Raw genomic sequence first — 26,716 nt, 5'->3', positions numbered from 1 at the left:
GAGTGCATTTGGTCTTTTCCGTGTGAAATCTGTTTCTTTAGTTTGTCGTTTTTTTATTTTTGTGTATACACGATCGAGGCCTGTGGAAGAGATAGAACACAAAACAGAAGCATGAACAGAGCAAATAGAACAGTAAAAATTGAGGAAACACCAAACTGGCAGGGACTGCAAGCGGCAATCTCTCTTCAGGACTGGTGTCCTATTTCCACCACCCCTGATGTTGATTCAGTTTGGAATTCTTCCACACAAACCTGCTCTCCCTTATGCACGTATTCATCCCATCTCATCTTTAATTATCCTATCCTTCTTCCCACCCTTGCTACACTGAATTATGTGGCAAGGCAGTTGTCTTAAAACAACTTGCATTCTCCTTCTGAAAGTGAAATCTGACCAAAGGCAACCTCAGATCATTCCACAAAGGCCGTAATAAGTGTGTGTCTACTCTCAGGAGAGCCAGAAAACAACATCTGCCCAATCTCAAGAATTAGCTTTCAAACTTGTCTCCCTCCTCTAAAACCTGTTGGTGCCTTGTCAAGTCCGTCTCTGTTGTATGCTCCCCTGCCATTTCTTCTCTCACTTCAAATTTGGCTTCTGGTTCTGGGTTTGGAGCATTGGCAGGTCTCCTTGGGGGCTCCCTGCTGACGATCTCAAAGTTAAGTTTCCGGTCGTTATCTGTCCTGTTCTAACTGTTTATGTTCTCACCTACATGTTACTGTGTGTTCCTAGTTCGGTTTTGTTTCAAAAATCGTGCTATTTTTTGATTTCGTTGAACTTGTCTTACTGGGTGCTTGAGGCCTATCCTTGAGGCTTGAGGCCTACCCTTTGTTCCCCTCGGTGTACAATCGCGTTTATTTGTTTTTTCTCCCCATTATCTTCAATTTCTATCTTTCCCACTTTCTTAACGTCCCCCATCCCAACTAATCACTCTATTTCTTATCTTAAAACAAACAAACAAAAAAAAAACCGTGACCTTTCTCTGATTCTTCTTCTTCTTCTTGCCTCTTCTTCTTCTTCTTCTTCTTCTTCATCTCCTCTTCTTCTTCCTCCTTTTCTTCTTCCTCGATTTTTTTTCGACAACACTTCCATGACCTAATCTGTTGAAAACTCTCTCAAACATTAATAATAATAACAAACACGATCTCTTATAATGCTTCATCTTCCTCTTTCACACATGTGGTACTCCTTACTGTATCATAATGCATGACTCTTCTACTATTTAAACAGACTGCTCTCAATTCGACCTTTCCTTCATACCTTGCCTAAAAAATCCAACTGTTACAGCATTTCTTCTCTCCATTCTCTGAATTCGCCTTTATTGCATCCCTCAAGAAACGTGTTTAATCACATAACTGACTTAAAACTTTTGAAAACCCCAGTTTGCTATGAATGTTCGCTTTCCATCAACCATTCTTTTTTCCAACTTCAGTGCCAACTCACTCCTCTCATCCCTCACTCTCAAAGCAACCATCCCACTCTTCTCCCTCCAAGCCTCCCTCTCACCTCTCTCAAAAACTCCCCCCTCACCTTTCTCCCACCATTCATCCTCCTCACTCATCCTTCCCAAAGTTGCTCCCCCCTCGCATCCACAAAGCTGCCTCCTTCCACTGCCCTCTCACCTCCATCTCTTCACTCCAACTCCTCAAATCCTCAACTGCCTTCTTCCCCCCTCTCTTTTCCCCCTCTCCCCCAGTACCACAGAGCCTTTTCTCCTGCTCATTCGGCACCCTCTCCTTACTATTCTGCAATCCCCCACACTCTTTCAACAACACTCCTTACCTCCCCCCCTCATCCCTTGTCCTCCCCTCCCCCACCACCCCCTGCACCCAAAGCCTCCTCCCCTACCTCTTCATTAAAAGTATGGACCTCAAATATCCGGGGCCTTCGCTCAAACCTTTCAGATCTTTCCATACAGGTTGCCACTGACAAACCAGACATAATCTGCCTAACAGAAACTTTCCTCCCCCAAGATGTGTCTAACTCCCAAGTATCTCTCCCTGGTTACTCCCTCCTCCGGTTTGACAGACCTGCGCCTTGCCCTGGTGGAGGAGTTGCTCTCTTCATCAAAGACTCTATTTCTCACTCTCCATGCACTGCCCTCATTCCCCCACACCCCCAGGAATACCTCTGGCTACGGCCTCCCCTCCACTCCCACCTAATGTTTATATGTGAACTGGACCGTCCACCGAACAGTGATGACTCCATCTACACCTCACTATCTGAAAACATGGACCAACTTCTATCTTCTCATCCAAACCCTCTCTTCCTCATATGTGGCGACTTCAATTGTCATCCTGCCAGTTGGCTCGGTGTGGGTACCTCTCTCACCTGTCATGGCACTTCAGCAAATGACTTCTGCGACTCATTGCGACTGACTCAATCGGTCAACTTCCCTACCCGGATCTCAACCAATGGTACTCCCATCTCTTCTGGATCTGATTTTGACAAATTTCCCTGACAATATCTGCTGTTCTTCCTCCACTCCAATCGGTTCTTCTGACCACGTCCTTGTCAAAGTGGACATCTCTCTGGCAATTATCAGAGAACCACCTCACCGCCGTCAAGTCTGGTATTTCACTAAAGCCGACTGGCAGGGTCTCCAAGCAGCCCTCAAACGTATAGACTGGTCTCCTATCTCTACTTTCTCCAACATCAACTCATCCTGGGAATTCTTTCAAAGAAACTTGCTCTCCCTCATGCACAGATTTATCCCCTCTCGTGTTCAGTTGTCTTACCCTTCCTCCCGCCCTTGGTTTACTGAAGCTTGTGGTGAGGCAGTTGTCCTGAAACAACTTGCCTTTGCCTCATGGAAAGCAAACCCAACTGAGGGCAATCTCAGTTCCTTCCATAAAGCTCGGAACAAGTGTGTATCTACCCTCAGAAGAGCCAGAAAACAACATCTTTCTCATCTCAAGTCTGAACTCTCAAACTTCTCTCCCTCCTCAAAATCCTGGTGGCGTCTAATCAAATCTGTTTCTGGTGCATGTTCCCCCTCCACCCCCCCTTACCTCAAATGGCAGCAATGCTGATACCGCACGTGAAAAAGCTGAATGCCTAAACTCGGTGTTTGCAGCTAAATCTTGTGTCCTAAACTCATCACTTTCTCTACCCACTTTACCCAGTCGCACCCAACTGTCCCTGGACTCTGTGTCCTTTTCTCCTGACAAGGTGGAGAGCTTGCTGTCAAACCTCGACTCAGATTCTGCAACCGGTCCAGACGGCATCAGCCCACGTGTCCTCAAAGCCTGCTCTTCTGCTCTTGCTCACCCTCTCTCTGTTCTATTCTCCCTCTCATTTGCTCAAGGCCATCTGCCATCTGCTTGGAAATCAGCAAACATCACTGCCCTGCATAAAAAGATGCAAAAACAGATCCCTGCAACTACAGACCAATCAGCCTTCTCCCAATCATCAGCAAGGTTATGGAATCCATCATCGCTTCAGACATTAAATCCTTCCTCTTCTCCAATGGCTTGATTTCCGATCATCAATTTGGTTTCAGACGAGGTCACTCTACCCTGGATATGCTGCTTCTGCTCTCCCAACAATGGATGGAGGTCCTCAATTCCAGACAGGAAATCTGAGCCGTGTCCCTGGATATATCACGTGCTTTTGACACAGTCTGGCACCCTGCCCTGCTCACCAAACTCTCTTCCCATGGTATCCAACGCCATCTCCACTCATGGCTCGCAGACTTCCTCTCCTGTCGCAGTCAACGTGTGGCCCTAAATGGAGTTCTTTCATCCCCCCTTCCTGTCCAGGCTGGAGTTCCTCAAAGTAGCGTTCTGGGCCCTGTTCTTTTTCTGGTTTTCATCAATGATCTCTCTGACTCTCTGGAAAATCCTCTATATCTCTTTGCTTATGACTCCACCCTCTGCTGTACCATCAGTCATCCCTCAGACTGGCAAGCAGCAGCTTCTTCGCTCACTGCTGATCTGGATAAAATCACAAACTGGTCCAACACGTGGAACATGTCTTTCAATACTGACAAATCTCACACTCTCACTATGTCTCTTCGAAAGGACGGTTTAGAACCCCCCTCCCCCCATCCACTTTCTCAACAATCCTCTGGAAGAAGTCCTTTCTTTCAAGCTTCTGGGTCTCACTATCTGCCATGACCTTTCCTGGGAAAGCCACATTTCAAACCTCACTTCCAAAGCCAGTCGCCGACTGGGAATCCTCCGTCGTGCAAGGTCCTTCCTCGACCCACCTGAGCTCCTGACCACTTACAAAGCTCTTGTCTGCAGCCTGATGGAGTACTGCTTTCCCCTCTGGGCTGGTGCTCATTCCTCCCACCTTTCTCGGCTTCACGCTGTAGAAACCAAGGCATTTCGGATCATTGGCATCTCCCGCAATGAGGCTGAGTCCTTGGCCCTCTCACTCAAACACCGCAGGTTGGTCGGTGGTCTCTCTGTCTTCTACCGTCTCCTCTCCAGCCTCGCCCCCCTTGCTCTCTCTGCGATTTGTCCCCACCACATTTCCGCAGGGCGCTCAATGTCCGCCAACAACCCCATTCTGGTAAAACTACCAAAATCACGAATCACCGCTCACCTTCACTCTTTCATTCCTCTTTTTTCCCGGCTTTGGAATAAACTCCCTCACTCTATTCTTTCCCATTCTTCCCTCCAGGCCTTCAAAACAGCTGTTCACCACCACCTCTTATCATCCCCCATCCAAATCCTCGATCTTTTCTACCCCGAAAATGCACCCAAGCCCACCTCCTTCAAATTCCCTGCTTTCCTTCCTGAAAGTCTCTTTAATGTCCATCTTCTATTCCCCATGTTCCCCGTCCCATCCCTCTCCCTTCCACAGATCTCCAAATGTCTCTGTTCCCCACTATTTTCTTGATGTGTGTTGTGTGTTAGCTCTCATACGAGCCTCGACAAGGTATTTTAAAAAAAAAATGGCACCACAGCCAATTCCACTTGTGACCTCTGATCACAAGTGACCTTGTGACCTAACAGCCTGACCTCTGATCTCTCTCTATATCTCTATCTCTCTACCTTGCCCAGTTGCAATGGTTTCCCAGTTGCACAACTGCGATGGGACCCTGAGTCTTTTTCACCCGAGAAGGTGGTGAAGGTTTTGAAAACCCTCCACTCTGATTTGGCAACCGGACCGGACGGCATCAGCTCATGAGTCCTAAAATCTTGCTTTGCTGCTCTTGCACTTCCTCTCTCTGCCCTTTTCACCCTGTTATTTACCATCGGTCATCTTCCCTCTGCTTAGAAGACAACAAACATCCCAGCATTGCATTAAAAAGCTGTAAAAACTGATCTCCTTAACTACAGACCAATTAGCTTTCTTCCAATCATCAGCAATGTCATGGAATCCATCATTGCAGGTGAAATGAAATCATTCCTTTTCTCCATCAACCTCATCTCAGATTATATTGTCAAATCGGATTCAGACCTGGTCACTCCACCTTGGGAATGTTGTTTTGACTCCCCCAACAATGGTGGAGGCCCTCAATATCAGACATGGCATTAGGGCCGTCTTTCTGGATATATCTCGTGTTTTTGATACAGTCTGGCATCCTGCCTTACTCTCCAAACTCTCTGCCAATGGCATCCAAAGCAAACTCCACTCTTGGATTCCTGACTTCCTCTACTCTCGTGGCCAACATGTGACACTCAACAGAATCCTTTCATCTTTTCTCCCTATCAAGGTTGGAGTACCCCAAGGCAGTGTTCTCGGCCCCATCCTATACCTAATTTTCATCAATGATCTCTCTGAATCTCTGGAAAATCTTCTTTCTCTTTGCTGATAATTCCACCCTCGACCATGGCAATTCCTCATCCTTCTGACAGACAAGCAGTGGCCTCTTTCCTCTCTTCAGACCTTGACAAAATCACAAACTGGTGTAACACTTGGAATATGTCTTGTAACCCTAAGAAATATCTATTTATCGATCTATCTATATTGATCTCTCTCTCTCTCTCTCTCTCTGAAAGGACCGTCTGGCAAACCCTTCCATCTACTTTCTTAACAATCCTCTTGAGGAAGTCCAGTCCTTCAAACTCCTGGGTTTCACCATCAGCCACGATCTTTCTTGGGCAAACAACATTTCAATATTGGCCTCCAAAGTCAACCACCAACTGGGCATCCTCCATCGTACAAAGTCCATCCTTGGCACACTTGAACTCCTTTAACTCACATCTTGCTCAGCTTTAAACCATATCAACCAAGGTCTTCAAGGTTAGTGGAATCTCATACAACTAAGTTAACTCTATGGGTCTGTCACTTCACCATCGAAGACAGGTTGGTGACCTCTCTGTCTTATACCACCTACTTTCTGGTCTTGCACCCTCTTCTCTTTCCGAGCTTTGTCCCCCCCCCAGGTTTCTGCAGAGCACACATGGTCCACCATCAACCCTAAATACAGAACCACTCTTCACCTCCACTCATTTGTTCCAATTTTTCCAGCCTGTGGAACCAACTTCCACACTTTCATCAATCCCATTCCTCCCTCCAGGTCTTCAAGACAGCCATTCACCAACATCTCAAATTATCCCCCATCCAAAACCAGGATCTTTTCTACACCCGTCAAACCACCCGCACCCCTCCCAAAATTTTGCTTCTGAATCCATCTTGTCCACCACTTGCGTTCTCCCCTACCCCTCATCGTTACCCACATCCGTTCTCTCTCCGTCCCCGCCTATTTTCTCCCTCGGCCCTGTTGTTTGTATTTCCCCTTCTCCTGATCCGTTCTGTGTTCTGGCTCTTCCACGAGCCTCAACTACGTAGGTATACAAATGAAAAAGTGTATACACAGTCCAAGCTCTGCCCTATCCTCAGCAAGATGCGAGTACGTCGTCTATTAAGTATGTAATCCAACAAAAGTTCGTCAATTAAGTAGATAGTACAATGTTGAGTTTGTCTATTATGTGTTAGAATGCAGTTTATTGAAATTATCACCGAGATACGACACAATCTTTGCTTTCAGCAAAAACGTTGAACTTCACTTCAAATCCACATTCTCCACCTATCCTTTATCGGTCCACAGAGTCCACACATCGGTCCACACATCGGTCCACACATCGGTCCACACATCGGTCCACAGAATGAGAAAATCAAGTTTGGTTTAATGAATAGATATGGCTTCACTTCACACTTAATCGATGCTCTTTTCTTGAATAAATGTATTTAAAGGAAGATTTTAATGTTATTCAAGGCCCTGCCCCCCACAAAACACTCCATTGGCCCCGCCCCTCCCATGACGTCATCTCGACCTCGGCTTCATACATTTACGGTCTGACAGCAGTTTCCACATCATGATATTGATGATCGTCCTAATGTGGGGATTCTTGATCAGAAAATTATTCGTCAAATTCACTTTCTGACGAGTCCGAAGCGAGTTGCGCGCCCATTATCCATTGTGTGCTGACAATCGTTCCCGAGATGACGTCATGACAGTTTATCTGGAATTTTCGGGACCGTACCCGACGGGTTTGCTTTTTAAACTGTAACGCCTCAAAAAATGATTAGAATTTGAAAACCACGTTCAGTTCTTTGTTTATTCCTCAACAATCAATATAAGCACATCAAAAAATATACATACTTATTTCTTCTGATTCTGTGGACCTTGAGGGTGGGTCAAACAATTCATTATTTCGGTGACAACAAAGGGAGACAGAAGAGTAAAGGTGAGCAGGCAGATTGAAATGTGGGAGTTTTAGAAGGAATGGGTGTGAATTGCAAAGCTTGGAGAGGAGAAGATGGTTGGGAATGCAAGACGTAAACAATACAGATTGGGGGGGGGGGGGAGAGCATGAGGCTGTAAAACTGTCTGTGGGAGGAAAAAATAGATTAGAACTCTCTCTCTCTCTCTTCATAGGAGGTCACGGAAACAAAGCCAGAGCCTTCGCCTCCGATGTATCCAAGACTGCAGTCCACACTATATTACTAAAATTATTGGGGTAGTGAGGAAATGTGCATGGTTACTTATTCTTCTTCTTGTGTGTAGCAGTTTGGCTGCCAGGTAGCCATAATTTTGTTGGGGGCACAACTATGCTGCTGATGCTGTGCCCCTATACCAGTACACTGGTACTCATTTTGCCAACCTCAGAAGGATGGCAGGCTGAGTCAACCCGACCTGGTGTTAATCCAGCAGCCAATGGGGCTCAAACTCAGGACCCAAAGATCCCAAGCCAGCCACCCAAACCACGAAGCCAACTCCATGCTTACAGTTATTAATTCCCATCCATTTACTCGATTTATAACATGGTGTTGATCCACCTTTGGTAACAAGCACAGCTCGGATCCTATCACAAACACTTTTAACCCGAGTGGCCGTTTTACTGGCCGCTATCCAAACCTCCATAGCCAGGGACTGCAATGTACTCGAGAGACAGGGATGATGAAGGCTCTGACGTAGGAACAACAGGTTTAATTCGGACACGGGCACAACACAGCATTGGAACATGGGCGGGTCACATGACTCTGCTTAACCACACTCCGGTGCACCCATGTATGCATGCACCCTGTAGAGCACATCACAAGACCTCCGAAAATAAAGACACAGATCTGGCAGATGCTATGGGCAGACAGTCCCTCCGGGGGACAGGGCACGAGGTCTCGCATTGAATGCATTAAATCGTATAGCTCAATGAAGCTATTTCAATTTAGCACGTTCCTAAATTTTTTGTTCACTCAAGATAATTTTCCAAACAATCGAAAGAGTTAAGTTTAATGCTTTGGAAATTTCACATTTTCTCGTGCATCTATGGAGGAGGGAACAAAACCTTGATTGCTTAAAGTAAATCGGTATATCGGCTCAATTATAAGACTCGTTATTTCTTTAAATTATCAGATTTCATAACAGATTTTGACACTTATTTAGTCCAGACGATATCCGATCCTCAAAACCCAAATAATATTGTGATGCTATCCTTTAATTAGTCCATGAGAGTTAATTGTGGAAAATCGTATCATATAATGCATGAAATCGTGCCAAGCTCCTAATTTGAAAACTACAGTACTTACAAAAGCGATGTAAACAGCGATTTGTAGCTATGATGAACAGGCATTCGATAATATGAGTGAGGAAAATGAAAAATAAACTTTATCATAAAGAAATCGTTGCGGTGTGTTCCAAATCAAGGCATGGTTGAACAGGCCAAAAAACATGGTGGCGTCAGATCCCAGCGAGGTTACCCAGGAAACACCTCAAGACCCCAGAGATCGAGATGACTAACGATCGCCTGATGAAGGATATAATTCAATAAGGCTGTTAATTTTCTGTCTTGCACCTCCTTGGAGTTTTCTCAGTATGCATGCAAAGTTTCAGGCTGCAAGGTTTTATAGTTTTTGAGTTATGGAGGAGACGCACACACGCACGCCGCACGCACGCCGCACAATCATTGCCTTTTATTGGTATGGATGAAATAATGATTTAATGTCTGGGCAGAAGTTTGGGAAACATAGGCAGGTTCGTTGTCGGAAAAATGGGATGAATTATGCATCAGGAAAAATATTTCTTCATGGGGAATTTCACAAAAGTTGTCATTATTGAAAACAAAAGGAAAGCTCGACTCCACTCTTTTGTAAGATAAAGCTGTAGAATCACAGACCCATCAGATTGAGTCAATTTTCAAATGCTGTGAAGTTTTAGCAGCTCCCTGGAAACACCCAGTGGGATAAAACTTTTATACGAGGACATGATTGAAGAAAATATGGAGGAGCGGGAGCAATAGTGTGAAAATATTGACATTAGGAGGTTCAATACCTACCTTTATCTCTTTGTAAAGATCAAGTTGGGATTCTGAAGAGATGCCGGCTTCTAAGACAATGTTATTTCCTCACAGGCATTTAGCTCCCGCGATGAATCGCAAACAGCCTATGCTCAAAGCCTGCTCGACAAGGACAAATACCGCAAGCAGATCCGTGAGCTTGAGGAGCGAAGTGATGAGCAGACCATTCGTTTGGCTCGTAGTGAAGGTCGTCTCCTTGCCCTTGAAGCTCGCCAGCACAGGAATAAAGAACGTGCATTGAATGGAGACATGGTATGCCGAGTGTCCCACCTCTGCTCATGATATATTTTCTTTGAATCATCATAACTTTACATCGATATGGAATTGCTTTGCAGTGTTGCAAATATGGTGAAATGTAAATATTAAATGTGCAAGTATGGCACCTACCACTTCCCAATATGTTGCATCTATGAACCCTACTTTTCCTTCTCCTCACTCCAATCGCCTCACAACCTTATTTCCCTCTTCTCTACACTCCTATACTCCTCTATCCTCCCTCCCTTCTTATAACATCCTCCCTTCCATTCATTTTGAAATATTTAGTTTTTCAATCCAGCATCCCCTCCTTTCCCCCATCCATACGTCATTACATGTATGGCCCTTCAAAAAAAAAAACGGTGTTTTTTTTTCTCTCGAAGATATCTCTGAAAAACAGGAGTGAAGTACTTCTAGAGAAAGCTTTGAAGCAAGAATGGCTGAGTTACTTTGACGTCACTTTGTAATACAGTCTATATGTGTATATATATATATATATATATATATATATATATATATATATATATATATATATATATATATATATATATATATATATATATATATAATCCCACTTATCCAATGCGAATGATGCGATATTTTCTCCTATTAATTAATCAAAAGGGGGAAAAAATGAACAAAAGTGTGATGAACCAAAACTCTCCTATACTTCACACAGGTACTGCCACCCTACCAAAGCCTACAGTTATTACACCAAATGTCACATACATCATCTGACAAGCATCATGTGAGCAGAGATGAATGTAGTGCTGGGTCTTCAGAAGAGTCAGCTCTTGAGAGTGACGGTCACTCCGATGGTCGATCGGTGCTTATCCGCAGGAACAATGTGAAGAACAAGGTGAGCAGAATGCATGATAATTATCTTTACAGTTATTTACACTTTTACAATATAAAGCTTCCAACTCTAAACGAGTGCGTTATATTTACCTCTGCCACTGAAGGTGAAGGAAGTTAATGTTTTTACCCCTTTCTTTCTGTTTGTTTGTTTGTCTGTCTGTGTGCAGGATATCTCAAAAAGTTGTAGACGGATTCGGCCAAAACTTGGTGGATAGTTTGAGTGTGTGGCTAGGACGAATTATTTCGAATTTGGTGAAGATCTAAATCCGGATCTGGATACGAGAATTATTTAATTTTTAAAGTGATTCTTCACCATTGAGTGATGGGGCTAAAAACGAAAAAACAGGATATTTCAAAAATTTCTGAACGGATTCGGATGAAACTTGGTGGATGGGTCGGGTATGTGACTAGGGAAAATTGATTTGATTTTGGTGAAGGTCCTGATTCAGATCCGACCTATCAGTGGGATACAAAACATAAACTTTTCATCCTGGCGGAGGTGTGCGCTCTACTGAATGCCGTTCTAGTTTTGTCCTGTGTCAGTGTTTCCTCATTCATTTCTTTGCATTTGTTGACAGTAATATTTTATATTTCTCATGTTACCCACATTTTTACTATTCCATACTGTTAAGGTGTATCAAGTGGAGCATTTATGGCGGTTGTCTTTTGTCGTAGAGACTTGCAATGCATAAGAAGAATGGACATGACAATACTCTCCCTTCTACAAGCTCTGTTCTCTCTTCTATGGGTGAGATTGTGTTGTTGTGCTTGTCAATGGTAGGTAACATCTCACCACTTCAAGTGTGAGTAAGAACAATGGCAGGCACTGGAGTCATTTCATTTCATTCGTTATTATAACTTTTCACAAATGCTCAGCTCATGACAAATTATGGTCATTTTCAGCACAAGGAATCATGATGATATGAGTCGGCCATGGACCCAATGCCCAAATTGTGTTTTTCATTGCGCACACATAGGGGGGGGGGGGGGGTTAAGGTTATAATTTGGTTCAAAGCATCATTTGAAATAGTAATAAACTTTTTCTTTTTCATTATTCTTGCAATTCTCGTTGAAAATGTAATAAAAAGACTTATGATGTACCATGATGGTTAATTTATAGGATGACTGCAGCACATTATGAGAAATTGCTCATTCAAATTAACTTATTAAGCTTTAAATGTTCTGAAGGCAGAAATTATACGATAAAGAAATAAATTAATTAAAAACAATAATAATTAAGGATGTTGAAAATCATTTGCAGGTCCAATAAAGGGTGGGGGGAGCCAAGGAATGTGGGAGATAGGGTTGGAATTATTGGAATCTACCTGGAACATATCAGCCCAATGTGCACAAATTAATTAGTGTGACCATTTTAATAAAGTTTTCGAGTGCCTTTTTTTATTGCCGTGTAGAACATTTATTCCATTGAGTGCTGTATGCAGATTTTTTTTTGAAATGGGTACCACATATGTATAATGTTTAAATACATTAAGCATTGAGAAGCATATATTAAAACAACTAAAACACTATTTATTTCTTAAATTTAATATTTCAATTGTATTAATGTAAGGGATAAAAAGCAAAGGATGAATCTTTTTTCATTTGTCGTATGACACGTAATATTTACCTCCAACACCAAAGGTGAAGGGGATTATGTTTTCACCCCTCTCTGTCTGATTGTTTGTTTGTCTGTCTGTATCTAGGATATCTCAAAAGTTGTGGACGGATCTGGATGAAATTTTACAGACAGGTTGAGTGTGTGAGAAGGACGAACTGATTAGATGTTGGTGAAGATCCGGATCCAGATCCGACTACGAGAATTTTTTAAGTGATTCTTCACCATTGAGAGACAGGGTCAAAAATGATATATAGCACGATATTTCAAAAATGTAATGGGCCCGATATGTTCTTGTGGATCAGGCATTGTGTGGCAGAGGTATGCGCTCTACCGAGTGCCCTTCTAGTTTGAGCTGTGTTATGAATAACTTGCATGCACAAGTAAACATGAATCGGCTGGATCAGAAAAGATAAGGAGTTGTGATATCATATTTTGTACATCAATAAATATAGTGGAACTCGGTGGAATGCACAGTCTCGCCTCGCCTGCTCATTCTGAACAAAAATACCATCATAAACCGAACACGCTACAATCATGGCACAACATCCATGCACCCTATAATATCACATACATTGACATTATCCATAGCTTTATTGATTATCGATTGAGAATTATGACATTTAACAACTTTTGTGCACACGAAGGCAAAGTAGGCATGGTAATATAGCCTCCATTGATTATTGATTGATAATTTTAGGATATTTAACGACCACTTTTGTGCACATTTTGGCAAAGTGGGCAGGGCATATAGCCTGACATTCTGACATGTAGCCAAACGTTTGGTTTCTCAACGGATTTCAGGAGAGGAGGGTTCAAACTTTCAAAATCCATCAGGTGAATTTTTTTAGAAATGCCCAGGTATCCATGATCAATGACGTCATCAAATGTTAAAAGCAAAATCATCGATAATTTTGGGTGACAATGTCATCACAACTGTGGATTTCAGAAAAAGGGTTTTGACACTGAACCATTGTTTTTTATTTGGGGGGGGGGGTCGGGGGGAATAACAAAATTAATGTGACAACCATTTCCACATAAAACAAAGGGAACAGCTGTCCCTTTTCGTTCCGACAACAGCACAAATATTGATGTTACAGACAAGTGGGTTAACACCATGCACATTCACGCCAAACTGCACACAGCAATGAGGGATAGACTAAGGATTAAAACATCAACAAATTCTGGAAAAAGCAAGCACAACAGGAATGTGAATGCACTCAAAGAAGAGCTTCACTCCTATAAGATGAATCCATTTTCAAATGGCCCAGCAATGGTTATATGCACAGGAACAGAGGTGGACAGAAATGTTATTGATGATGTTCTCAACACCCCTGAAGCTGGAAATGAACGGAACAAAGATTTTGTGAAGAATCACCTTGTCGATGGTAATGAGAGTTTCTTTTCACCTATAAAAGAAATTAAACTTGCATACAGGCATTGCAAAGGCTAAGAAAACACCCAAAGCAGTTTCGGTCTTAAAGGAAGACCGTCAAGCATTTGGGCTGCTTGTTGTCAATGCTGCAACTCTTCAAGAAGCATTTGCTTTCCGATCACAACCATACCTCTCAGTCTTGCCACTCCTGATGGTGCTCTTCAAAAGACAGATAAAGCTGTTCTTTTCAATTTGGTATAGTACGAGACGACCCGTGAACCCGTTGGGTTCCCGTTGTGACATCGGTTGATGAAAAAAATCATTTCAAGAAAAAAAAAGACAGCTCCAGCGAACTATACCACTGAGGTATCCCAAAGCTCAAATACTCCCAAAGAGAACTTAACTGAATCGAGAATTGATTTTTTAAAATAATTTTTTTAGTTGTTCAATTTGAATGAAACTTGATATTGCACACCGCAGGCGAATGGTGAGTAAGGTGGCCCTAAATTTTTTGCGCTATTGTGTACCGTTTCGGCTGTATTTCGGGAACATACAAACATAAAAGATGAGAGTTTTAGTAATATACTAGACGACCCGTGAGCCCGTTGGGTTCCCGTTGTGACAGCGGTTGATAAAAAAATCATTTCAAGAAAAAAAAGGATAGCTCCAGCGAACTATACCGTTGAGGTTGTTTGCATTGATCAAATTCTCCCGAAGAGTATTTGATTGAATCAGGAATTGATTTTTTAATCATTTTTTTCGTTGCTCGATTTGAACGAAACTTGATACTGCACACTGCAGGAGAATGATGAGTAAGGTGGCCCTAAAATTTTTCTGCTATTGTGTACCGTTTTGGCTGTATTTCGGGAACATACATACATACATACATACACACATACACACATACATACATACATACATACATACATATATATATATATATATATATATATATATATATATATATATATATATATATATATATATATATATATATACACAGAACAAGATGAGAGTTTTAATAATATTTAGATAGATAAATCAGTCAGTTGTATAAACGCCACCCGTGAACGTTCGGTGGATTGTTGATGGGATGGCCCGATTTCGTAGCGTCAAACAGAAAGAGTGGAAACTTCACACAAATGTTCCCCAAGCCTTGGGTGTACAAGTTTGTTGAGGAATAATTGATAGATCACATGGTTTGGCAGCCATGTTGGATTGAAGAAAATATTAAATATTGTTTTCTCTGGTAAAGCTTAATCGATTGACATGAAACTTCACAGTTATCATCTAGTAGTGATGGGGAATATATGTTTCAAATTTAAACCTGATCGGATGCATGGTGTGGCAGCCAGAATTATTTAATTTTATTAATCATTTTTTTTTGAAAAAGGCTCACTTGGTTGTGCCTGGAGGGTTTTGAGGGTGGAGGAGTAGCAGCTGAAATGTGGATCCTATCCAGCTTCTTCCTGATTACTTCTACTTTTCTTTTTGCTTGTTCGGGTTCCAACTGATTACTCCAATGCAGGACTGTCCCTATTTGGTCTTCCACCTGATTTGAATTGAATTTATTTTAATCCCATTCTGAATGCAATTGAATAATAATAAACGTCATGGGTCAGGGTCAGGATCAGTGGTAGCATCAAAGCGGGACGTCTTGGTACCCGGTCATCACTGCTGGCAATTATAAAGTGGCCGCTATAATTATGTCTTTTATTAATTACGTAACACAAAATACACCACAAAAAAACGACACAAACACCACACAAAACAAGTCCTGGAGAGGGTCTGCAATCTATGATTGCTCTTTTTCTTGTTTTGAATTAATTGATTTCCTCCACCCACCAAAGACGGACGGAGGTGATGTTTTCATCCCCTGTCTGTCTGTTTGTTTGTCTGTCTGTGATGAGGATATCTCAAGTTTTGGACAGATTTGGACGAAACTTGGTGGATTGGTGTGACAAGGACGAATTGATTCGATTTGGTTGTAGATCCAAATTCGGATGTGGATAATAGAATTATAAAAGTGATTCTTCACCATTTCGACATCGGGCCAAAAACGATATGTAGCACGATATCTCAAAATGTTTTGGACAGATTATGACAAAATTAGTTGGATGAGTTGGTTCGGTGACAAGAACAAGCCGATTCCATTTTGATCAAGGTCCTGATTCAGATCCGGCCTCTCAGTGGCATACAAAATTTAAACTGTTCAACCTGGCGGAGGTGTACGCTCTACCGAATGTCGTTCTTGTTTCTTCATTGTATAATTACTGCTATTATAAAATATTTTAAAGCTTAACAAGTGCATTCAAATGAGTTTTGTCTCATAATATGCTGCAGTTATCACATACATTAACTATAATATTACATTTTGTCTTTTTATTACATTTTCACTAAGATTTGCAACAATAATGAAAAATTTCAAGTGGATCATTATTTCCAATGATGCTTTGAACCAACAACTTTAAGCTTTAAAATTTGCCCCCTTGGGTGTGCAATAAAACCGAAAATATAAACCCTGTTTTAACCCAGTGGTCCCATGGTCTAGAGTAGTGCGGTAATTTTGCTGGACTGAACTACATTGTTGATGCAACATGACTGACTTTCAGGGTCCAGGATTTACGACATCCTTACTATAATTCACAGACCGGTGTTTGTGGGTTTGTTTGTCACGCTACTTCTCCTACAGTTCTGACCCAATTGCATCCAGACTTGCTACGTAGTATCAGCATGACCCCAATTAATGCATGGGGGTGTTTTATCTTTGTTCTTGGGGTGGACTTGGGAGGGTGAGGGGGGTGAGACGCAAATTCTCTATTTAAATGTGTATCGTGTAGCGCCTCCTCCAGGTGGGAGAGGGTATTATAAGTCTCCACCATTTACTGTACATATTCCTGTCTCCACGTTTTCCAGTGCAGTGAGGTGTTTTGAATTATAAGCAGTGGGTATATTTTTGCTTCCTGCACGTAACCCGGGTTGTTTTCTTTGCGTATGCAGAGCTGTCAGTTATTTATACGCTTCACAATTAAAGGTATGCATCAGAAGAACTTGTTCCATGCTTTGAACGAGATCGCTCCGTCGGGCGGGTACTCTGCTTGTTTTAACCAATGCGTCACACGTTGTTGCACTATTTAGATAAGTAAATGTATCCACATGATGATCCAAAAAGTATCCAATAAACTTGTGAAATGAAAAATTTTGTTCAGAGTAAAATTGCAAGGAATTGATTGATGTAGGTGCTCAAAACGTTTCCCTTGAACATTGAAACATTTCTGGCATTTGTTAGTGATTGACTTGCAAAACTGAGGATGGTATTGCTATTCGATTATGACAGTCATCTATGTTTCCATTTAAATTAATTTCCAGCTTTTTAAACCAGGTTCTATTTGATAAAAACTATGCATGTACCACAACCCCCGCATGTTATTAAGCTTTCATGATCCTTTTTCTGGGTGGAGGTGTGGTTGGTGGTGGTGGTGGTGTTACAAATTCTGGGTGCTTCGTAGAAAACGGTCCTCCTCCAGCCTGGAACAAGCGCAAAGCACGACGCAAGTCACCGTCACAATTCTTCATGGACGCCAGCACAACTGAACAACAGAATACAGAGTCGGTAACTAGAATGCAAAACTTTGACTGACTCCCAGCACAAGAGCAAAACGTTTAATGATGAATGAATAAAGAAAGGCCAACCGACTCGATGGGCAAAAAAAACCCCCATCAAACAGCATTGATTGTTGTTGCAAATACCTGAGATTATTTAAATCAGTGAAAGCTGTCACTTGTGGTTGACTGGAGTGGTATGGCTTTCGTGTTGCAGTTTATTAATCTCCAAGATTCGTTGCCACTGAGGAACCGAATGAGCAGCATCGTATCAATGACCCCCGAACCACCCTGCCAGGAATCTATCGTCCGCAGGGTTCGGGAGAGTGACTGCCGCATCACACCTCGAAGGTGATTCTACACTACAAGATCATTCTACATTATATGATAATAAGGCTTCATATTCACCCCCATGTTAGGGCACCAAACTAACCTGATGGAGTCTATCACCTGATGAAAGCACTCGGGGCCTCAATATCATAAGATTCTAGCGTGAGTCACAGAGGCCAACATGTTGTCTAAACATCACTGTCATTAATTGATGGCTTATGTTTATTTATGTTTTTTTTGAAAGTTGTTTGTCGACCAATTTTTATTGCTGCTTTTTAAAAATATATATTTTAAACGTTAATCAGGACAATTTTTAACCCTTATTATCTGCAAAATTGCAACTACAATTGAGAATATATAAATCTCCCAAATGATTCAGGTCCTAGTTCAGAGATCATTTATAAATCACGAAGAATGGGACAAAAACTTAATGATAAAGAAGAAATATCACTGAATATGAATTACCAATTGCTTTAATGACATGAGACACTAATTTCATAAAATGAAATGTGAAAGGGGAAGATAATTAAAATAATAGTAAAACCATGAAACGAAAACTAAAGACAGAGACGCTGAATGGCCACACGTCCACTTTTTGCAGAAGTTCGACAGTGTCTTTAACTGAAGATGTGGAAGGGGGAAGCGAGGTTTCACAAACGATGGAGACAGCCCCACAGACCATAAAGAAAGCCCACAGCCCCTTGCCAGAAGTCGACAAAGCAGGTTTCAAACTTGCGGTTGTTTTGTGGTTGTAATTGACACAGGTGCACACGATATCCATGATGTTGAAATTCGCAGTGTTTGATAAATTTAAGGAAGCTTGTTCTCTTTATCTTCAGAGGAGAAAGTACAGGATGGAGATGTTGATAAACGATCTTATGGATCTTGTACGAGCTCCGAACCGGTCATGGCAAACTCCAAGAGGGTCTTTTCTGAGATGTTTTCCAACAGGTATGAAGGAAACGTGAAAAACAGACCTTAAACTGTGTACTACCTCTTACTTTAAAACATGACATACCTTATAATTTGCTGCTCTGTAATCGCCTTTCTATGAATCCACCTTCAGACCTTTCCGTCCCTCGCTGATGTGCTCAAACGTGGACGAAAGATTACCTGGCCAAGTTCACATTGTCACCATTTCTGCCAAAGATTTGCAAAATGAGTCAAAGATCATTGGGGGCAATGACAGCGGTCTTTTCTTACAAACAATCCAGCCATGTTCCTCGGCTGAAAGTGCAGGTCTCAAGACGGGCATGCAGATTCTTAAGGTAAGATTACAAGGTATTCTGCTTTTAACTTGTGTTGGCTTGTTTGGTGTTGTCATTTGAGCATGTGATGCTTGCTGCGATCCCAGTTTAAAATACCATGTATAATCATGTATCGGTTTGTCCATTATCGACTAATCTCCTTTTAATTAATTTAGAAGTACACTCAAGTCTCCAGATTAAGGGCTGGCACCATATATTAGAAGTGGCACACTTGCCGTTGTGCTCTCCGATCCTGGGTTTGAATCTCGACCCAGCTAGAAAATTCCACCCTGGTGTTTCACATGCAGGATTGTGTGCTTCGTCCATCAAAAGGACGTTTATCCAGAGCACCTGTCTGCCTTACACTCTTTGTGGGTGGGAATTACCACGTTAAAGATTCTACAGTGTCGTTCACAAAGAGTAAGTGACTTAGTTTGCTGGCACCCTGAACAAATTGCAAATTCTTGCAACCTTCAGTCGAACATCAAGCCTCATGGAAGTTGAGAGAGTTGACCTCAAAAGGTTCCTGGCTAACCCCAGGTAATAGTAGTAGTCGTAGTAGTAGTAGTAGTAGTAGTAGTAGTAAGCCTGGTGTTGGCTTAATGGTTAAGGTGGCTGGTTTAAGATCTTCGGGTCTTGAGTTTAATTCCATGTCTCACCGTTAAATAACACAAGGAAGGTTGACTCAGCCTGTCATCCTTCCAAGGTCGGAAAAATTAGTACCAGCTTAATGGAGACGGGGCACTTCATCAGTGGCACAGCCATGCTCCCAGCAATGATGCAACCAGCAGCCACAGGCCGCATACAAAATTATAATAATAATAGTAGTATTAGTAGTAGTAAGGACTTATATCCTCATCTTGCATGTGATGTACAGCATGTGCAGGTCTTCCTGAGTCTTAGATCAATAGAGAGAACAATTAGAGGCATTGTTCTCAATATTTATTGTGTTAAACTACATTTACACTGCCTATAGAAAGTCTACAACCCCTTCCAAATTTTTCACCTTTTGTTGCCTCACAGGCTGGAATGAAATTGCATTAAATCAGACTTTTTCCAACTTTATTTACACATTGTAACCCACAACTTCCAAGTGAAAAATTCGACAAATTTCAGAAAAGTAATTAAAAACACGAAACTAGAATATCTTTGTTGGAAAAGTGTCCAACCCCCTTATAATATCAATTATAAATTAGCTCAGGTGTCAAACACCTTCAAAATCACACACCAAGGTAATTGGCCTCCACCTGTGTTAAATTGTCATGATTCTGATTTTTTCAGAATGAAATCAGCTGTTCCTGGAGGTGTCCTCTGCTGGGTAGTGCATTTCACAGCAAAGACTCAACCATGAGAGCCAAGGAGCTTTCAAAAGACCACCGGGATAAAGTTGGGTGAAGGCGCAGATCAGGGGATGGGTATAAAAACATTTTGAAGGACTTGAATATCTGTTGGAGAACAGTCAGGACGATCATTAAGAAGTGGAAGGCTTATGGTACTACCAAGACCGTGCCTAGATCAGGCCATCCCTCCAAACTGGATGACTAAACAAGGTGGAGACTTATCGGAGAGGCCACCAAGAGGCTAATGGCAACTTTGAAAGAGCTACATGCCTTTGTGGCAAAGATTGGTCACTGTGTGCATGTGACGACAATATCCCAAGCACTTCACAAGTTTGGCCTGTACGGTAGGGTGGCAAGAAGGAAGCCATTACTCAAAAAAGCCCACCTTGAGTCCTGTTTGAGGTATGCAAAAAAACACTCTGGGGATTCTAAAGCCATGTGGCAAAAAGTTTTGCGGTCCTACGAAACCATAATTGAACTTTTTGGCCTAAATGCAAAATGTTACGTTTGATACAAACCCAACATAGCACATCACCCAAAGAACACCATCCCGACTGTGAAGCATGGTGGTGGCAGCATCATGTTATGGGAATGTTTCTCCTTAGCAGGGACTGAGACATTTGTCAGGATAGAAGGGAAAATGGATGGAACAAAACCCAGAAAAATCCGGAAGTTCACCTTTCAGTATGACAACGACCTGAAGCACACAGCCAAAGCTACACCGGAGTGGCTAAGGAACAAAAATATAAATATCCTTGAGTGGCCTAGTCAGAGCCTCGACTTAAATCCAATCGAAAATCTGTGGCATGACTTGAAGATTGCTGTCCATCAACGCTCCCCATGTAACTTCACTGAGCTTGAACAATTTTGTACAGAAGAACGGGGAAATGTTGCCCAATCAAGGTGTGCAAAGTTGGTAGAGACCTATCCCGACAGAATCACAGCTGTAATTGCTGTTCAAGGTGATTCGACCAAGTATTAACTAAGGTGTGTGGACACTTATTCAACCAAGATATTCCAGTTTTGTATTTTTAATAAATTTTCTGAAATTTGTAGGATTTGTTTTTCACTTGGAAGTTGTTGCTAGTGATGTGTAAATAAAGGTGGAAAAAGTCTGATTTAATGCAATTCAATTCCAGGCTATAAGGCTACTAAAGGTGAGAATTTTGAAAGGGGGTGTGGACGTTCTATAGGCGGTGTAGCTGCTAACTGTCATGTGAAGAACTCGTGTAAAAATCCCTCCCTTCGTTTTCCAAGTCACTTGATCTTTCCAAATAATTTACTCCTATAAAGAATAAATACAGGAGAATAAATTCTGGTTTCATATGAATTTGGAAAATTAGTGTTTCTAATGAATTTCTTTTCTATCGTATATTAGTAGGGTATTGTGAAATTAAAGCCATGACCACATCATCATTTTTGAGTGATCAATGACAGTGCGTTAGTGATTTCTACATTGCTATGTTGGCCATGATTCAGAGGCTACAGCTGGGAGATGCTCACCGGATTTGATGTTTTTACTCCATAAGATAAAACATCATGTTTATTCTCTCCTTACTAGGATAGTTCAATCATACTGCTCACTCCAGGGTTTCAAGCAAGCGGTACACCACCATGTCATGTCACATTCCCATCCCTACTCAGCATCTTTTATACCATTATTAACCTTTTCTAACCCAACCCTTTACCTTCAGATTACTCTCTGTCTCTCTCTTTCTCTATCTCTCCATTAATGCCCTTACTTGATGTCCACCTGCGCCCCCACTGCAGTACTGTCAGCCACTTGCCTATTTACTCCCAGTCACGTTGCTCTTTCATGAGCTTGGATCTTGGAAAAAGCAAAACGAGATATTTACCTGACTTATTTTTTGAAAAGGCTGGATTTTTAGTAATCTAATTCCTCTTCCTTATGCAATTATTGCTTCAGCTAGAAGGAAGGATCAAGGAAGATCTTCAGGAGATCTCCATGGAAAACTTTACTAAAGAACAAACCCATTGGACTTTGGAACAATGTCAAGGGCCTCTCAAGCTGTGTGTACGACAGAACAGCAATGGTAAGTTTTTTTTACTCTTCGCTTTAATCAGAACTTTGAAAGGAACAATATCAACAACTGAAAGACACAACAGCAACAGTAAGAGCTATTTTGTAAAGCATCTTAAAAACTCATCAAATAAAATCCTATTTACAGGAGTTGTTTGTAATTGTATTCTGTTGGGCATAGACATGAAATTCCACATTCATTTGACTGTTGGGGTCCCAAAACGTTTTTGGTATAGGTTTTATGGCTGATGACTAAACTTTGAACGTTTTTGGTGGTGGGGACAAAGAATGTCTCCACTCCGTGCTGCCCCCATTTGAAATTATGAACCCAGTTTTCATCACATGGCAAATTCCTTTTCAAGAAAATATCACAATCTGTCACAATCTTACATGAAAGCCATGCATCACAAAATTGTGTAATTTCCTATGACTTCGATCTTATTTTATGTTCTTTTTCACAAGTGTACTCGAATGACACATCTCTGTTCCACAGTCGAAGTGACTTGCTTTCATGAGGAATGCAACACACCCTGGGGATCCATGTTTATTTGTATAATAATGGACAATAAATTTGTGCAAAACTTTTAGAAACGAATCTTGTGATGCAAAACCACTATTTCTAGTGTTACCGTTCCAGTCGTAGGTGCTTGATTCATTCTGGAAAGAGCACTGGGATCCATTAACAAAACAAAACAACACACCAGTGTTGATGTCACTTCTTTTCTGACTTACTCAAGGGAGATAACATCACTGCATAAAGTTTCACCATTTAACTAGTGTGTGTGTGTGTGTGTGTGTGTGTGTGTGTGTGTGTGTGTGTGTGTGTGTGTGTGTGTGTGTGTGTGTGTGTGTGTGTGTGTCTGAATGTCATTGCTGTAATCAGGTTTAGATCTCAAGTCTGGTAAGAAGGCAATGGCAAATCACACACTGTCCTTTGCCTCAGTAACTGCAGCTTTGGCAGCCCCTCAACCCCCAACCCTCTGTTTATGAGAATAGTACATTGGGTGGAACTTGGATTGAATTATACTGACCTGGCTATGTTCCCTGCAGAGTGCCAAAGGAAGGCTACCATCATCCTTTGTGTTTGACAAAAACTCTTGAATTGTTCATGATTTTGAGTTTTTCAAGTACGTAAACACATAGGCCCAATATAATGAATCAACATCATCTTATAGATGCTTCGGGAATTCTAAGAAAATGATAGTACATGATTTAGTTGTGATTTCAGGCTAAAAAAAAAGTGTATACCCATGTTTTATTCACATGTTCTTTCTGGTCTCCTACCCTAGGGTACCGCAAGCTGGTGATGGATCTGGAAACTGGACAGGCGGTGTCTGGTGATTCTTTCTATGTGCGTGTAAACCTTTCATTCGGCGGTGGTCAGAGTGGTTTGCTGGAAGTTGCTTGTGATGAAATCGTGCACGTCATCGACACCAGGCACATGGGACGCTGTGTCTGGCTATGCACACGAGTAAACCCCTACACAATGCGTGATGAGGAGGAGGGTATCCTGCTCAACAACCATGAGTATGTTTCCTCATTTTGTTTTATGTGTATATATGGTATTGATGCAATAAGGAGCCAAATATGTTTGACTTCTGCAAGATGGTGGAATACCATCCATACAAACAAAAATTATTAATCTCGCATCATAATATAATTTCTCTTGTTAATTGGGAAAAAGTCAAGCAACATTGGTGAAACTATCTGACCAGGGCTGTGCTGGGTTGTATCATCGTTCAGATTCTGAGGTCTTGCTCTACCAAGCTAGCATTTCAACTGTTTCTTGCAAATCTTTCACTGTGGGGTACCCTCCATTCATATGATAATGGCATAACATCACCTGAATGTATTTTGGCACTGAACCTCAATAAATAGGTGAGCACCTTCTTCTCAAACATATCTTGCACCTTCGACATGGTATTGCATCCAGCTCTTCTTGATGAGCACCACATTAGTGTCACCCAGGGTACGATGCCATTGTTTTCATGAACGAAGATGTATATAATGTCTTTATCAGCCTCCTCTCTTTTACTTTTTGTGCAGGTTGCAATCTACCATTTAAAAGGAATGTCATCTTTCTCTCTCGTATAAGTATGTTTTCTACACTTGTAGACAATTGACTTGAAGACGTTGTGAATGATTCCACTCTACACCATGTAGTATTCCACAATGGTGACAGGCAGGCTGCAGCAGGATCACTACCAGGAAATGTAGACACTAGAACGACACTCGGTAGAGTGCATACCTCTGCCAGACTGAACAGTTTATCTTTTGCAACTCACAGATAGGCCGGATCCTAATCCGGATGCATAAACCTCAACACGTATAAACAAAAATTACTTTGAAATTGATTTGGTAATATCTTCATCTATTTCTGGTAATATTCAGGCACTAATCATAAGCATTAAATCCTTCAATGTCGTACTCAGAGCACAGAAACTGCTCTTTGAGAGAATCCTGCAGCTGCTGAATGACTTCAAATCTGAAGAAGGCATTGTTGAGGAGTTGCCATCGGATCACAGAAGAACCTCGCTCACACCTTCTCGCAGAGGGAGCTCAACAACCAACGTTCTCGAGAGCTTTTTCCAGGTCAGTCACAGAGCTCCCAAACAATGAAAACAGACCCAACCCCTGAACATAGATTCTTAACATTACTTTGAAGTAAAGGTTGATTGTTCAGACATCATTGAAGATTGTAAAGGTTGAATGTAAACTCCGCCAATTTTTGATTGTTTGTATCTTTAAAACAATATACATCTGGAGTAAAAAGGGAACCAAATTCCTCCAAGTGTAAACAATGACCATGATACAATGAACACTTTATTTTGTATCAAATCTAGTTGTGTCATTATGCTCTACTAGCAGAGTACCCGCCCGATGGCGATCTTGCTCCAAACGTGCAACACGTTCTTCTGACGAATACCTTAATTTAAGCGGTGTATAGGCAAGTGACAGGTCTGCATACACAATCCCCTGCCAGGTTACGTGCACGAAGCAAAACATACCTACTGCTTATAATTCAAAAACACCTCGTGCACTGGAAAACGTGGGGACAGGAATACTGTACTGTAAATGGTGGAAACTTGTAGTAAGGATCCACCCCAAACCCACCTCCTCCATATTCCCTGCTTTCCTTCCTGAAATTCCCTGTCATGTAAGGACCTGAAAGTCCCTGTAGTGTCCATCTTGTTTACCCTGTGTACCCCCATCCCTCTCCCTTCCACAGATCTCCTCATGTCTCTGTTCCACACTATTTTTTTCCTTCCCTCTGCCACCCCTCTTGTCTCCTGCTCCCCTTGTTGTGCTCCTCAAGAGGTTTTTCATATTTCGACAAACGCTGTGTTAAGATGTTTAAATAGCCTATCATGGCATTTTTCCAAGGCTGCTTCGAATAACAAAAGTAATAACGACATCTTCAGTGTCGTTTTACGTTATAGTGGCATTTTTCCAAGGTTGCTTCCAATTACAAAAAATAATAATAATAATGGCATAATAATATTAATGATAATCTATCATTCCAGCAATCTCTGTGTGTCTGTTGGGTAGCCAAAATAGGTGACCATTAATGTCAGTAATTCTGTCTGTTTGTTTGGATGTTTGTTCGTTTGTCATCAGCATAATTGGTAGTAAACGTGGGCAGAGTTTGACCAAACTCGGGTGGTAGGTACATCTTATGACCTAGTGCTTTGGAAATTGTGATGGTTGCTAGGGACGCTTTGGTTCTCTAGCAACAACCGAAAAACCTTCAAAATCGGTACCGTTCACACGAAATCAATTCCGAAAGCCATTATCCCCCGTAGGGTTGTGAAATTTTGCACGAATGATCTACAGGTGATGCTCTATCAAATATGTTCCTGTTTTTGTGATATATGGAATACTTTACCCACAGCGCCCCCTACAATTAGGTATGCGTGAAAATTGGCGAAAATTGAAGGCCCCCTAACGACCAGGTGAGTGCATCGATATGAATGAAACTTTGCAGGTTCATAGTACTCAATGAGTACTACAACTTTGCCTCAGGAGATATTGACCGATTTCACTTAGGTCAGGGGTCAAAGGTCAATTAGTGCAAAAATCGATAATATGCAAGAGCTGGAGGTGCCTTCACACCAAATGCCCTCCTAGGGTTATGGTCGGATGGTCATGAAAATTCACACTAATCGTCTGGAATACATTGTGTACAAACGATCGAGCCGGATTTTCGATTTAGATCTTTGTTCACCCACAGCACCCCCTCGAACTTTGGGGATTTCCGATTTCAAACCGCATTTTTGGTACTTTACATTCAAATGGATACCGAGTA

General features: G+C 41.7%; 1 protein-coding gene across 3 annotated transcripts in view; it reads left to right on the top strand.

The window, feature by feature from the left end:
- The window catches only part of CARD11 (caspase recruitment domain family member 11), a 171,753-nt gene that overhangs the window by 119,761 nt on the left and 25,276 nt on the right, over positions 1 to 26,716 (top strand). For all 3 annotated transcript variants that reach the window (XM_085892843.1, XM_085892844.1, XM_085892842.1), the window contains 11 exons: positions 9,801 to 9,998; positions 10,681 to 10,860; positions 11,535 to 11,607; positions 17,311 to 17,462; positions 17,670 to 17,803; positions 18,384 to 18,505; positions 18,622 to 18,733; positions 18,849 to 19,050; positions 22,297 to 22,423; positions 23,700 to 23,937; positions 24,843 to 25,002. In XM_085892843.1, coding sequence (XP_085748969.1) covers positions 9,801 to 9,998; positions 10,681 to 10,860; positions 11,535 to 11,607; positions 17,311 to 17,462; positions 17,670 to 17,803; positions 18,384 to 18,505; positions 18,622 to 18,733; positions 18,849 to 19,050; positions 22,297 to 22,423; positions 23,700 to 23,937; positions 24,843 to 25,002 — 1,698 coding nt within the window. The remainder of the gene's footprint in view (positions 1 to 9,800; positions 9,999 to 10,680; positions 10,861 to 11,534; positions 11,608 to 17,310; positions 17,463 to 17,669; positions 17,804 to 18,383; positions 18,506 to 18,621; positions 18,734 to 18,848; positions 19,051 to 22,296; positions 22,424 to 23,699; positions 23,938 to 24,842; positions 25,003 to 26,716) is intronic.

Source organism: Eptatretus burgeri, chromosome 8 (genome assembly GCF_056783735.1).
Source record: "Eptatretus burgeri isolate ZD-2024b chromosome 8, Ebu_testis_v1, whole genome shotgun sequence".
Lineage (NCBI taxonomy): Eukaryota > Metazoa > Chordata > Myxini > Myxiniformes > Myxinidae > Eptatretus > Eptatretus burgeri.
Note: the sequence above shows the minus strand (reverse complement) of the source record. Positions and strands in the feature narration are given on the sequence as shown.